The sequence below is a fragment of the Alexandromys fortis genome, unplaced genomic scaffold (genome assembly GCF_014885135.2).
Source record: "Alexandromys fortis isolate MF-2015 unplaced genomic scaffold, M_Fortis_MF-2015_v1.1 scaffold_6, whole genome shotgun sequence".
In the NCBI taxonomy this organism is placed as follows: domain Eukaryota; kingdom Metazoa; phylum Chordata; class Mammalia; order Rodentia; family Cricetidae; genus Alexandromys; species Alexandromys fortis.
Window position 1 is genome coordinate 11,432,843 of NW_026067902.1, and position 15,102 is coordinate 11,447,944.

Genomic DNA, 15,102 nt, shown 5'->3' on the forward strand with positions numbered 1-15,102 from the left:
AAAAGAGGGAGCAGCCCAGCGACCCAGGGCCCTGGATGGTTTGTTTCTAACAATGTATGTTTCACTTTGTCTTCCCTTTCTAGGTAAATCTCTTGAGTTCTCTGTTGCGGGAGGTCTTTCCGCCCCTCCAACCAATAGCTGCTGTAATACCAGCCCATTGGGGCGTGGTCTCACTCCCTTTAAAAAAGCGGCTATTTCCTCTGCTCGCTCTCTTCTCTTCCTGCTCCGCTGGAGACTAGACTCCCTTCCTGGTTGCGCAGATGGCTGTTGTCTGGGATTGTGGTCTGTAAGTTTTTTCCCCTTTAAATAAATAACACCCTATTAATCATAACTCCAAACTGGTGTTGCCTTGTTCGTGACTTACGCCATCAGTTCTCAAACTTTCCACGATTGCACAGGCCTTGCCAGCCTGCAGCCATGATAAGAAATTTGTTTAAATCACAACCTATTCATTAAGAAGCCGAAGCCATGTGCTTGACTGCCAACAAAACAGGCATCTGTGAGTTATTCCTATCATTGCTTAGCATATCGCCCCAAAATAATTTTAATTTAGATTTTTTTAAAAGGAAAAGAAAACACCCACCAAAGCCTTTGGCTGGTTGTCTCAGAACCTACTGTGAACATCTTACTAGTCAGTGAATGTAAGAGTCCCCAGGGTCCCAGACTAGAGCCACATGCCCAAGCCCTTGGTACAGAGACACCTGCAAAGGAGCCATGGTCTTCTGAGGGGATCTTAGGATGCCCCATGCAGTTTGTCTCAGTAATAGCCAGTGATTCCAGCTCCAAAGACCCTGAAACCAGCTCCAGCCTGAAGAAGCAAGGACCGCATGCAGGGTTGGTTTCCAGTCTCTGCTCAAACCTAGGCGTCTCTTTCCTACTAGCCGGTGAAAATATTGCCTACAAGGCTCGGATCTCCCCACTCTTGCTCACCACATAGGTTTCTCTTAAACCTCTTCCCAAGGCAGTACAAACCACACAGCTAGCTCTGAGTACAGGGTACCTATGACAGGTCAGGGGCCCAGAGGAAATGGCAGAAAGCTGAACTGGCTACTTAATTGGAGTTGACAATGTAGAAGATATGATTCAGCTAAACCAACATGTTCTTGGTCACACAAGGATTATCTCAGATTTCAGATTATAAAGTGTATAGACTGTGCTTTCCCATCGGGCCAAGAAATACAGTCTCAAAGCCTAAGAAAACAATCTCTGACATCAGTTTGTACAGGAAAACCTTTAACATGTGCAGAGGCTTTTCAGAAAAAAATACGTGGGTGAGTTGAATCTCTTCAATAGAAGTCTCTAGAGATTACCCTTGGCTTATCTGGTCAGCCAGGGCTTCTGGAAGCAGGAGAATGAATTCAAGGTTGCATGCAATGGGCACGAAGACAAAACAACCCATGTGCATGGTGGGGAGGGAGAAAAGAGCCCTGGAAACACCGGGCTGCCAGGGGAGAAGGAGGGAGGCCACTTGTACTGGTCCTCTACACATCTAATACACCCCCCCCCCCCCAAGAAGTTTGTCACTTCTGGCAAGAGACTCCATGTGGAAAGTTTGTATCAGCCAAAATGCTGGAGTTGAAACTGTAACCTAAACAATGCCCAGCACGTGTGCTGGTTACAATTATGATTACTTGGTAAAGACCAGCAAAATGGTCAAAGTTGCAAAGACTAAAAAGTGTAAAAATAAAATAAAAAATAGAAAAGGAGAGGGCTGGGGGGATGGCTCAGTGGTTCAGAGCATGCACCGCTCTTACAAAGGAGCTGACTTTGGTTCTCAGCAGCCCTGGCAGGCATCTCACAAGTGCCTATAACTGTGTAACTCCAACTCCAGGACAGCCCACATCCCTGGGCTCTGAAGAGACCTGCGCTCACATTAACACATACCAACACACACACACGTGCACGCACTCACACACGCACCCACGCTCTTACAAAGGAGCTGACTTTGGTTCTCAGCAGTCCTGTCAGGCAGCTCACAACTGCCTGTGATTCCAGCTCCAGGACAGCTCACATCCCTGGGCTCTGAGGATACCTGCACTCACATTGTACACACACACACACACATACACAAATGGGCCGGTGAGATGACTCAGTCATTAATGGCATTTGTTTCAAAGCCTAATGACCTGAATTTAATTTCTGGAACCCTTATTGCAGAAAGGAGAGAACAGACTCCAGAAAATTGTTCTCTGACCTCCACATGAGTGCTGTGGTACATGCATGTGTATGCACACACACAAGATAGATAGATAGATAGATAGATAGATAGATAGATAGATAGATAGATAACAGATTTAAAATAAAAATTAAAAAGCTTTGGCCATAACCGCACTTATTTTTGCTAGTTAGCACGGAGTATGAAAATAAAGCTCTTATCTCACAGCTAACATACTGCTGGCTGATCTAGTCCCCTACAAATGAAAACAAAAGAACCAAAAACCAAAACCAGTAAGTGATGGAAGCAAGGTTCATTTGATATGCAACACAGTTTGGAAAGGAGAAATGTGAATCCAGGGGAAGAAACCACCCCCTGCTGTGTCAGTCCCCTGCTGTGCCCCCCAACCCCCACCATCCTGCCTTCCTCCTGGCAGAAGTTCAGGACTGACTTATCTCTCTCCCACCCATTGGAGACAGTGCTCACCACTTTCCTCAGCTGCAACTCCCCTGTCAGAAAGAGGCAGCTGCAGAGGCCCATCAGGTGAGAAAATCATTTATGCTGTTTGGGGAAAATGGGACCAATGCAAGAAATTATTTTTTGTCGAAAAAGAAATTGAAAGAAGAAATAAGTAAGAATTGTGGGTGTTTTTTCCTTCACAGTAACGATTGCAAGGTCATCTCAATATCACAGCTTGGGAAAAGGACAAAAGTGGTCAGTCATAACCCACAAGATATCGGGTCAATAACCAACAGTCTTTTTTTAAAAAATATTTATTTATTTATTATGTATATAATATTCTGTCTGTGTGTATGCCAGCGGACCAGAAGAGGGCACCAGACCCCATTACAGATGGTTGTGAGCCACCATGTGGTTGCTGGGAATTGAACTCAGGACCTTTGGAAGAGCAGGCAGTGCTCTTAACCTCTGAGCCATCTCTCCAGCCCCAATAACCCACAGTCTTAAAGGCAGTTCCATTTCAGCCTAAGACTCCTTAACTTTGCTACTCTGTCACTATAGTCAGGTCCCCAATCTCTGTGAGCCTCAGTTTCTATCCATAAAATAGGGACAACAAAAGTTTTGTTGGCTGGTTATCTCAGGGCTTAGCTTAGTGCCTTCTACTACTTGAATTCTTTTACTTGTAGGAACTGCTTAACCTTCTTAAAGGGCGTACTGATGCGAAAGAATACAGGCAGCATAGAGAAGAAGCTGAGCCAGCATGGCAGGGCACAGTCCTTGCATTTCCCACAACCTGGGAGATCATTGACCGCTGCAGAGAATTAACATCAGGGCAGGGAAAACTATCCTCTAAGCCACTTGTCACTGAATAGGGCATTCTCAACACTGGTCACACTCATCCACTGAAGATTTTTCAGTCAAAAAAAAAACTTACTTTATTAAATTCCTGATTCAGAAAGACAAACTCGGAGGAAATGGAAGAATAGAACTAGACACACAGACACTAGTGTAATGTCCCCTCCCCAGCTCACTCACAAACACAGCTACACACAACAGAATTCAGTTGCCTCTTTGTAGTCCTTAGGAATACTGAGTATCAGATAAGAAACCACAAAGAGGGTAAGAGAAGTCAACAGTGGCTTTCTTTATGGGGGTGAAGGGGTCCAGTGGTAGAGAACTACCAAGAAGAGCTTCCACATTGCTTTGGTTATGGTCCATTATGGAGAAAGATGCCAGATTAGAAGGTCTTCACCAACATGTTTAATTAATAAGGGAAAAGAGGGCCGGTGATTGAGATGGCTCAGTGGGTAGAGACACTCACCACCAAGTCTAATGACCTAGGTTCAATCACTAGTACCCACATGGTGGAAGGAGAAAACTGAATCCAACAAGTTGTCTTCTAACCTCACACACATACTATGGCACACGTGCGTGTGCACTCACGCAATACACACACACACACATTTTAAAGGGAAGAGAAATGAAAAAAATCAAAGAAAAGAGAAGCAAAAGAATAAAATGGAAAGGAAAAGAGTAGAGTTCATCACATGAATAAAAAGGAGAAAAAGCAACACTACAGTGCCTTCAGGTTGTCAAGTAAAATCCATGTGAGTTAGGAAAACCACACAGGGGCTAGGAGATGACTAGACCCCATGCTGTGTTGGGCAGAACCAGCAGCATCACTGGGCCATGCTGGCTGCTAGCCTAGCTCTGTCCAGATTCAGTGGGAGACCCTGTCTCGAGGGAATAAGGTAGAGCATGGTAAAGCAGGGCACTCTGCATCTTCTTCTGGCCTCCATATGCACAGGCATGGGTACACATATACCACATATACGCTCACATAACATCTTAGAGTTTCTAGTGTTGTAAAGAGACACCATGACCTCTCTAGGTCTCCATTTAGGGACACTCATGACACCTGCCTGACCTCAACAACTTTCTTAGTCACAGAGACAAATTCCATAGCCCCTTTCTTCTATCCTTAATTCCAGAACCACGTGACTGAAGCTGCCAACTTCTGCTGCTTACTGGGACTGGAACATGGTCCTCCTCATTCAATTACATCTTCACCAACTTTCTCTTTTCAATGGTTCCCTTTGCAGCCTAAGCTTGGCTATCTTGAAGTTGGATCTGTAGACCAGGCTGGCCTCAGAGATCTGCCAGCCTCCACCTCTGGAGTGCTAGGATTAAAGGTATCTACCACCACACCCATCTCTAAGCTTTTCTTTAATTCCTTTTCCCAAGTTGGAAACTCAGCTAGGTGGGATAGTTCCCTGAGGTCACCACTCCCTTTATTCCATTTCTTAATCTGTCTTTCTCCTTGAACGCAGGATTTAGCACCATTCCATTTCCCGGTGCCCCCTTTCTCCTCAAATTTTACATTTTGTATTTTGCCTTCTTCAATTTGCTCCCTTTCAGTATAAATCTTCATTAGAGTTATCACTAATAACCGCATGACACAGTCTATACTAGACTATTAAAGAGATTTCCTCTGCCAATGGAATTAATCCAAAACTCTTCATTTTAGCCTCAGGTAGACTTTTTGAACAAGGGCAAAAAGCAGCCACATTCTTCACTAAATATCACAAGAATGATCTCGAGGCAACATACTAAAATTCTTATCCTCTGAAACATTTTGATCTAGGCCCCCACAGTTCATCAAATCACACTCAGCACCACTGTCTTCCATGTTCCTATTAGTATGGTCCATTAGACAATGCTTAAAGTGTTCCAAATGCTTTCCTAATTCATAGTTTCAATGTTCAAATTCCTTCAAACAAAAATATGATCAAACCTATCACAGTAATATCCTAGTCCCTGGTACCAACTTCCATCTTTTATAGAGTTTTTATTGCTGTGAAGAGACACCATGACCACGGCAATTCTTATAAAGGAAAACATTTAATTGGAGTTGCTTATAGTTCAGAGGTTTGGTCCACTATCATTATGGTGGGACCTGGTGGCATGCAGGCAGACATGGTGCTGGAGAAGGAGCTGAGAATTCTATATCTTGATCCCAAGGTAACAGGAAGTAAACTGAGACAATGGACAAAGCTTGAGCACAGGAGACCTCAAAGCCCACTCTCACGGTGACACACCTTCTCCATCCAACAAGGCCACATCTACTTCAATGAGACCACACCTCCAAATAGTGCCACTCCCTATGAGTTTATGGAGGCCAATTAAATTCAAGGTACCACACACAGAAAGAATACTGCATAGTGCAATTAATTGGCCCTCTATCTGCATGAATCCCCATATCATGGGATTCAACCAACGATGTATTGAGATACATTTTAATTACATCTATACTTACTACCTACAGAGACAAGGTTTTATTATCATCATTCCATAAATAATACAGTTTAACAGATGTATAACATCAGTATTATAGTAAGTATTAGAAGTCATCAAAAATTATGTAAATACATCTTTTTTTTATACAAAATGGAGGAGGTCTGGCAGGTCCTACACAAATACTATGCTACTTATATAAAGAAATTGAGTGTCTGTGTATTTTAGACTTTTCAGAGGTTCCTAAAAGCTGTGATATCCATGAATACTGAGAAACAACTGTGACAGCATAGAGGACTTATCAGAAAAATCTCAACTCTTGGTGTGCTGCCGTGTGCTCTAGGCAGAAACAGCAAAGACATCTCCTCCTTTCTTCAGAGACTACTGTTGGAAGAAGAACAATGTGGCTAGTGCTGTTCCCATGGAAACGTTACGAGGGGATAACTAAAGAGTAGTGTACAGAGCTGTGTCCTGTTGGTGGCAGGAAGTGTGTAGCGTAGGCTGGTATTGCTTCCAAAGGTTGAGCTCATGTCCATCCATAAAACAACCTGTTCTGAGCCTAAGCTTCCCAACCAGAGCACATGCTGAGGGTGTGGAGCCAGGCTCAGGACGATGGGGTGGTCTCTGCAGGTCCCCTATTGCAGGGAACCATGCTGAGGGTGTGGAGCCAGGCTCAGGAAGATGAGTGGTCTGTGCAGGTCCCCTATTGCAGAGAACCATGAAACAGGAAACAGATCCCTCACCTGATTGTCAAGGTCAAAGGTAGCCTCAGTCTGGATCTGTCTCACGTTGCTCCCATGGCCTTTCTCGGTCATTGCAAACATCCCGGTATACTTCCGCTCCTGAAATTTAGGAAATATTAAAAGGAAGTTAGATGGTCAGAGGAACTCTAACTGAAGACCTCAGGACACTAACAATATTAGCAAGGAAAGGAGAAGAAAGCCGGAAACAACCATAAAAACATATTTTGTTGATGTTTATTATGCATTTGGGAATATGGCAGATGAGCCTGGAAAGATGGTTCCATGGTTTAGAGCACTTGCTGCTTTGCAGAGGACCTAGGTTCAGTTCCCAGCACCCACATAATAGCTTCCGACAATCCATAACTCGAGTTCCAGAGGATCCAACACCTCCTTCCAGCCTCTGAAGGCATCGCACACTCATGTGGTACACAAACATACAGCCAGGTAAAACATCCATACACATAAACAGTTTTTTAATCTTTAAAAAAAAGAATATGACAGATGTAGATGTAGTATGTAAAAAGATAGTCTTGAAATTCTCATTTGGGTCAAAATTTTTGCAGACTTGAATTCTGTTTTTTTTTCTAATCAAACAGACGCACAAAAGTACTATGATTTTGTTTTTTTTAATCTCCATGGAAAAAGCTATCTGCTAAAGTAAGCATCATACCTTGAGTTGCTGATACCACTTCATAACATGTTCAGAACTTCCAAGATTGAGGATGGTACCGCCAAATAGGAAAGAAATGACTCCACACTAGAAACAAGGACAGTACAAACAATGACGAGCCACAATCAACAGCTTAGCAACAGTTAGACCCATTGGTCAAAATCCATTCAAGGATTGATTTTGTTGTGATATTTTGTGTTCTGACTAATAAAGCTTGCCTGGAGACCAAAGGGTGGATCTAGCCACAAGTTAACAGTACAGGTCTGAAGGGCTGTACAGACAGGAAGTGAACAGGCTGGGCAGAGAGAGGAAGTGATAAGATGGGGTGTAGACAGGATCTCAGCCCTTTTCGGTCAAAGGAGTTGGAGAGGTTAAGAGGTGACTGTGGTTGCTACTTTACATCTCTGATCTTTCAGCTTTTACCCTGATATCTGACACTAGGTTTCCATTATTAAGACTAATTAGGATCGCACTTCAGGGTATCTCTAGGAATTCTTCATGCTACACAGGTCTTTCTCTGCCCTTTTTATTTGTGTGTGGGGGGGTGGTTTTTCTCAAGACAAGGTTTCTCTCTGTAGCTTTGGTTCCTGTCCTGGAACCTGAGTGCTGGAATTAAAGGAATGTGTCACCACTGTCCTGGAAAGATTGTTTGTTTGTTTGTTTGTTTGTTTGTTTTGTTGTTGTTGTGGCCACCAAGACACAATGGAATCCAGAGCCAGGGAGACCTGAGGCAGCTGATTGCCAGCTCACCTCAAGGTGGTGAATGAAGCCAACATACGATGATGGGGTTGAAGAAAAAAGATGGCCATGAGGTTCAAAAACTCAGGGCTCACTCAGCAGTGGAATTCTTTAATGAGAATAATTAAGTCTATTTTGCTTAATCAAGTTTAAACTGGATCTTTCGGTGGGCAGGAGGGGCCCACACATTTGGAAAATGGAATCAATCCAAAATGGTTTTTTTTTTCCTTTGTGTCTAGTTTTAAAGACAATATTTTACTCAAGTTAAGGCAAGTTGAATTTTCCTCTCCTAAACCTCTGTGGTTGATGGTGAATGTATACATTATCATATATTTCTTTTCTAGATTTTTAATGTTTTCCTCTTCCTTGAGAATGGGAAAAACTAGAATATTTTTGTACATGCTTGAAAAGCTTCCATTCACTAGCTCCGTTAGTAAGCAGTTAGGCCAGGATGGCCTGTGCCTTCGAAGGAAAGTGGCCAGTTTGTAGATAGCATCTGTACCACTTCCACTCACACAGCCAAGAAATGTGTGGGGACTTCCCCTCATAAAAGCAGTCTTCAAACAGCAGGCAACAAGACCAAGTTCACAAAGAGGACCAGAGTGTTCCTGAGCTGGTGACCTCTGGCCTGACATGGTCACAGCAGTGCCTCCCAGGAGGAGCACAAACAATTTTCTAACCAGAAAACTGAGTCAGGCAGATAAGTAGTGGTGGTGGTGAGGAAAGGAGTGGGGAGATTCAGGGTAAATTCTGGAGACAAGTTGATGAGTTGGATTTGGGAAGAGAAGGGGTACTCTGCGGTTACCTGGTCTTTGGCTGAGTGACCATGCCCATGAAAGCCCATTAGCTGTGATGGAGGAGCTTGCGAGAGTTGGCATGAACAGGGAGGAGATATCTTCAATGAAGACAGAGGGACAGAGATACTGCAACTGGCCAGAGATGAACATATATATATCCAGACTGTCGTCCCAGAAGACACTGTGTCCCCTGCTGTCAAAACCATCCTATCTCCTGTCCCTAGTAAACCTCAGGGGCAGAACACTAAGAAGCCTACCTGTGTTGAGACAAACTGAGGAAAGCAGTTGAGACACCTTATGAAAGAAAACCCCAACTGCCAACATGCACTCTACATGTACTGTTTTGGGTGTGTCTCTCTCCTTTTTCCATAATCTGGAGAAGAAAAAGGATGGTTGCAACATCAGGAGTATGAAGCAATAACCACAGCATGCCCAAAATAAGGCTGACAGCAGTCTCCAAAGGCTCCCACTGGAGATGCCTAAAGACTGGCACCTGAGCTCAGGACAGCATCACGAGACAAATGATGAGCCTTGGCCAGAGCCTCGACGTACACATGGGGATGAGAAGGTGATTCTGGTCATCAGAGCAGAGTGCTTGTTGGTCTCTCCTCAATCCACCAATGAAGCCACCACCTGGTAGATAGTTAACGAGGGCTCCTGGGTTTGGAATGGTGAGAAGGCTTAGTCAGCAAAGGGCTTACCTTTTAACAACAGGGACCCGAGTTTGATCCCCAGAACCTCCATTAAAAATATGCAAGTGCCATGGCATGCTGGGAAAGCAGACAGCAGGATCTCCAGGACTCGCTGGCCAGCCAACCTAGGCTACTCAGTGAGTTCTTGGCCAGTAAAGACCCCTGTTTCCTTTTTTTATTTTATTTTTATTTATTTATTTATTTATTTTGAAACAGAGTATCCAGGAGCTAGCAAGGTGGTTCAGGGGATATTGTTGCCAAGCCTGATGATCAGAGTTCAGTCCCCAGAATCTGCATGGTGGAAGGAGAGAACTGATTCCAACAAATTGTCCTCTGACCTCCATAGGAACACCATTCTGTGTTCATAGTCTGTCTGTCTGTCTCTCTCTCGCTCTTGATCTCCCTCTCCCTTTCTCTTCCCCAACCCCTCTTCTCTCTCTTTCAATACATAAACAATCTAATTATAAAAAATATGGCTGAGGAATGACACCACAGTTGCCCTTTGGCTTCCGTACACAAGCACGCGTGTGCAAGTGCACGCACACAGACACACACACACACCCTATCCGCATCTCAAAAGGTTATACCAAGAGGAGCAGTACTTGGGAATGTATTATTTCTGCCCACTTCCTGTCCTGCTCTTTGCCTCCCTGGTCTGCTGTGTTTTCGATTGTCTGCTATACACTCTTGCTGCCATGGCACCACCTGCTTCACCACACCTTCTCAGCCGCAACAAGCTGAAACCATGAACCAATATAAATCATCCCTCCTTGTTTTCAGAGGCATTCGGGTCACTGTGAAGCAAAAGTAGCTAATACCATTGAACTTCCATGTAGGCTGATGAGAAAGCAGTAGTGCTCTCCATGATGTGACACATACGTAAAAAAATAAACAAATAAAAGTTTCAAGGGTTTAATTTTCAAACCCAAATATTTAAATTATTTAAATCAACGAAGGCCATGACTTGGGACAATATAGATCAATCTCAGCAGTGATATCTAAGTGAAGAAAGTAAGTCACAGACATTTATGGTACTGTCTTTATAAAATAAAGACAAATGAAGCTGAGGTAGTGGTGGTGCACACTTTAAATCCCAGCACTCAGATCTTTGTGAGTTCCAGGACAGCCAAGACTACACAGAGAAATCCAAAGAAGAAGAAGAGGAGGAGGAGGGGGAAGAGGAGGAGGAGGAGGAGGAGGAGGAGGAGGAGGAGGAGGAGGAAATTAAGACAAATGGGAATAATCAATTAATACACTATATATGAATTAATGAAAACAATATGAAAAAAAAAAAACAAGAAAAGCATCAGACTGCACTAGTGATCCCAGCACTTGGGAGACAGAGGCAGGAGTTCAAAGTCAGCCTAGGCCATAGGAAAACTGTCTCAAAGCAAACAAAGCAAAAAGCAAAGAAAAGAGAATGGGTGACAATAGTGAAAAAGCAGGAGAGCAGGTCTGAGGCAACAAACTCCACAGAAGCAGGACTGTCTGTTTCTCACCTTCACACAGGTGGCCGGGTCCGCCATGCAGATCACTTCTCCCAGGGCAAGGCTTCGGCTGATGAAATTCTTTCTTCTTTCTTCCTGAAAATATAATAGACCTAATATCAAGATTTACTGCTGATCTTCTGACCTCGAAATATATATATAAAATAATGGGTAATATACATAATACTTTCACCAAAAAAAAAAACTCAATTTTAAGTTAGGAAAGCGTCTCATCGCTCTTCTGAAAATAAATGTTTTCATCTTGTGTCAATGTGGCCTTTGGTCTCTGGCCATTTGGGTTTGGTATCCAAGAACTTTTTTCCTTTTTTAAGCTTTCTAAAAAAAACATTTATTTAGGGGTATGTGCAACACAATACATGTGTAGAGGTCAGAGGCCAACTTGCAAGTGTCAATTCTCTCCTACTGCAATGTGGGTCCTAAGGATCTAAACTGGGTCAGCAGGGTGGGCAGCAAGTGCCTTTACCTGCTATTTCACCATGAAGAGCCCCACAACCTCTTTTCTTACACAACAGGAGGGCAGCTTCTTGAGGACAGACTCTTTGTCCCCATACTCTATGTCCCCCAGGCTTTACTTAGCCTTGACCAAGCTTGTCCCTGACTTCCCAGTATGTTTCCGCTGCAGTATAGGCAGCCAAAACATCCTGCCTTGTTACTCCAAGTGTCCCCACAGCAACACCAATGTGAAGAAAATCCCGTAGAAAACCTGGGAACATTTTAGATAAAGGAAAAGTAATGGTCTTCTCTTCTTAAGCGTAGGCCACTGTTGGGTTTGATTTGTGATTTTAAAACCATGAGGTCCTGGTCTCTCATCCCTGTTGAGTCTCTTCCTGTCACAACATCAATAGCTTCCAAAGCTTAGTGAGCAGACAGCAGACGGTTCTCAACTGTTTAAATATATGCAATTCTAGCAGCACTAGAGATTCTAGTAGAGACAAGAGGATGCTAGGGGCTCTTTAACCAGGCAATCTTCTGAGCTCCACATTCAGTGAGAGAACCTGTCTCAAAATATACAGTAGAGAGTGACAGAGAAAGACACCCAACATTGACCTGTAACCTACACACACACTTTTCAAAACAAGCCAGAAGCAACATTTCCAGAGAAGGTGACAGCCTGTTGAACGGACAATTTGCAATTTTTCATTATTGGAATTCATGTGAGCTGTCCTTACGGGCCAGTTTCTTCTGAGACCCCCACCAACAAAACTGATACTGGTTGCTTATGTGTGCAAGTATGCACATCTATCTGTGCACACATGTATTTGTGTATCCAGGTGTGGGCACATCTATCTTGTATATATTGTGTGCATAAACCTCCACGTGTATGTATGTGCATGTTCTTATATATACATATGTGGACATGTACATGTTCCCTTACATATGCATGCATGTCTTAGTGTGTGTTTCTATACACACATTCACATGTGGGCTTGTGCATGTGTATTGCCCCACCGGCAGCAAGACAAGACCAGCCTTCTCTGGATGACGATTTCCACACTGGCTTCAACTCTCTCCCTAGGCATCATCCATATTTTTCCTTCCCTCAGGCTTTTACAATGTTTCTCTCAAGCATTATTAATTCCATCAAACACCATTCTGTCAAGAAGCATGCTTCTCAACATGGCTGCAACCCAACACATCTTGTATTGATTATTTCCTAAAATACCTCCAGGCTCTCGCAGAAACCATCGCGTGGCTCCGGCCCGGGGTTGCATTGAAGAGTCAGTTACAAGCAGATAATGAAAAACAACTGTAGCAGATACCTGCAGACTTTTTCAGTGTCCTCTGTTTCACCAATCCTTAGAACAACTCCAACATAAAAGATGGAGAAGCCTATGCTCAGGAAAATCAAGTGACTTACCCAACCAGAATCAGCTTATGAGTGTCCAAACAAGGGTCAGAAACTAGAACTTCAGAGCTCATGAGGATGTCTTGCTACCACCTCTCACTGTCCTTCATTATTAAAGACTCTGGTTACCCAGTCTTCATCACCATTTTATTTCGTACCACCAGAGAGGACTCAACATCATCCTGTCAAGGTGCCCCCATGTCATCTTTGAGTCATGCTATCTACAGTCACATGGGCAAACATCCCTTTGTTTCAACCACTTGCTCTGCCTTTTCTAGACACAAACCATCAAAGGGATGTGCATAGTGGCATATGCCTGAAATCCCAGCACTCAGGAGGCAGAGGAAAGATCCAGGTCAGCCTGGTCTGAACAGAAGTTTCATACCAGTCAGAGCTACAGAGAAAAACCCTATGTCTCAATAATTATTAGATAAATAGGTAGGTAGGTAGATGGATGGATAGATAGATAGATAGATAGATAGATAGATAGATAGATAGATAGATAGTAAATCCCTTAGAAATATCAGGTGTAGATGGTTTTCTTCATTCTGATAATTCACACCATTGATGCAGGAATATAATTTTGTTACTAGTAACATCCAATTGTGGCCATTTTTACTCACAAGTTTGAAGCTAAGTGCAAGCACATGTGTTGAATTCACCCATCTTGGAGCATTTGAAATTGTTTATTATGATGACTTCCCTTCCCCTGTCTCCACAGGAGACAGCCATGTTTATTATTAGACCTGATGGGAAACGTCAGTAGGAGTTTGCCATTCCCTGGCATTAACTCGAGTATGTGCTTGAGCTGGTTCGTTTTCAAGAAGTCAGATCAAAGTTCTGAAACCTGGACTGGGTTTGATTTGATTGACCATATTTCTGGCGTATATTTCTAACATCATCTATACACATAAATTTTCTTGTCTTTAATTAGCTAATTGCTTAAGTAATAGCCATTATTGGCAAATTTACCCTCTCCTTAAATTGGCAGTACTAGCTGCGTTGGCTGCATTGTTTGGGATCAATCATTAATCAATGTATTTTTTGCATCTTTTTTAATATGTCTGCTATATCAATAGCTACCTTCATTCACATTTGATATATTCAAACCAAACTCAATGACTATATAGTCTTGTAAATTTACCATTTTAAAGGGTAGTAAATCCACAAAAGTATAAACAATAATTCAAATTTTTATTATATCTGAACTTGGGAGTCCATGCCATCAAACACATCTGTGTAGTAATTTCAACTTCAAACAGAAGGAAGACAGTTTATCCTAAAATACTCTCTTCGGGGCATTTATATACCAGATCTCTATGCTGTGATATTCTGCTACAAACTCTGGGGAGAAAAAAAGTCTTCTAAACCTAGAGGTGTCCCTGAAACACATGTCCATTTCCTCAGTGAAAATCAATCAGGTTCAGAACTATTGGAAGTGTGGAATTTGTGTAGCCTTCCCTCGGATGCTAGCATACCCACAAGGACTCCTCCACACCCACAAGCAGCCTGCAGTAGGTTCTCACCAGTTGTAAATGAGGGTGCTTAGTACGGTTTCCCCTTGAAGATGCAGCCTTCTGTCGGCCTTGATTTTCCACCTGTGGGCTAATGGAGGACAGTACAGCAGCCTACACACAAGACTACCATTTGTGCACAGCTCAAAACCATTGTTATTTTATAGCGTTTTGGGCATTTCACATCCATGAAGTAGAAACCAAGGCCTACAATAGGCATCTTTTCCTGAGTTTCTTCTTCTTCTTCTTTTCTAAAGAGGGATGAAGGAGATCATTTGTGAGACACATGTCCTCATGGGAGGTCATGACCAATTTTCCATTTTTAATAAAGACCAATTTATCACTTTTGCTTATGCACAAGTGCATACATTCTGCCTCTCCCCCTTCCCCTACTCTTCCCTCTCTCCCTCCCCCCTCTCTTTCTCTCCACCTCTCTAAGGAACTCTTGCCTATCCTAAAGTCAAAAAGATGTTCTTTGTTCTTCCGTGAGCTGATTTTAAAGTTTATGCTCCAAAAAACTATATAATACACTCAAATTATTTTTGCATTCAGTGTGAAGTAGGGAATATAGGTTTACTTTTTTTTTCGATTTGCTTCAGCATCATTTATCACAAAGATGTTTCTTTTCTTGTTGTGTTGCCTTGGCAACACTATGAAAAGTAAAGCAACTGATCAAATGTGTATTT

The 15,102-nt window shown here is 42.9% G+C and overlaps 1 protein-coding gene across 1 annotated transcript in view; it reads right to left on the minus strand.

Annotated features, from left to right (window-relative positions):
* Window positions 1-15,102, minus strand: part of Acoxl (acyl-CoA oxidase like) — a 258,813-nt gene that overhangs the window by 228,745 nt on the left and 14,966 nt on the right. The window contains exons 2-4 of the mRNA XM_050134390.1: window positions 11,048-11,131; window positions 7,322-7,408; window positions 6,652-6,750 (exon numbers count right to left, since the gene is read on the minus strand). Coding sequence (XP_049990347.1) covers window positions 6,652-6,750; window positions 7,322-7,408; window positions 11,048-11,131 — 270 coding nt within the window. The remainder of the gene's footprint in view (window positions 1-6,651; window positions 6,751-7,321; window positions 7,409-11,047; window positions 11,132-15,102) is intronic.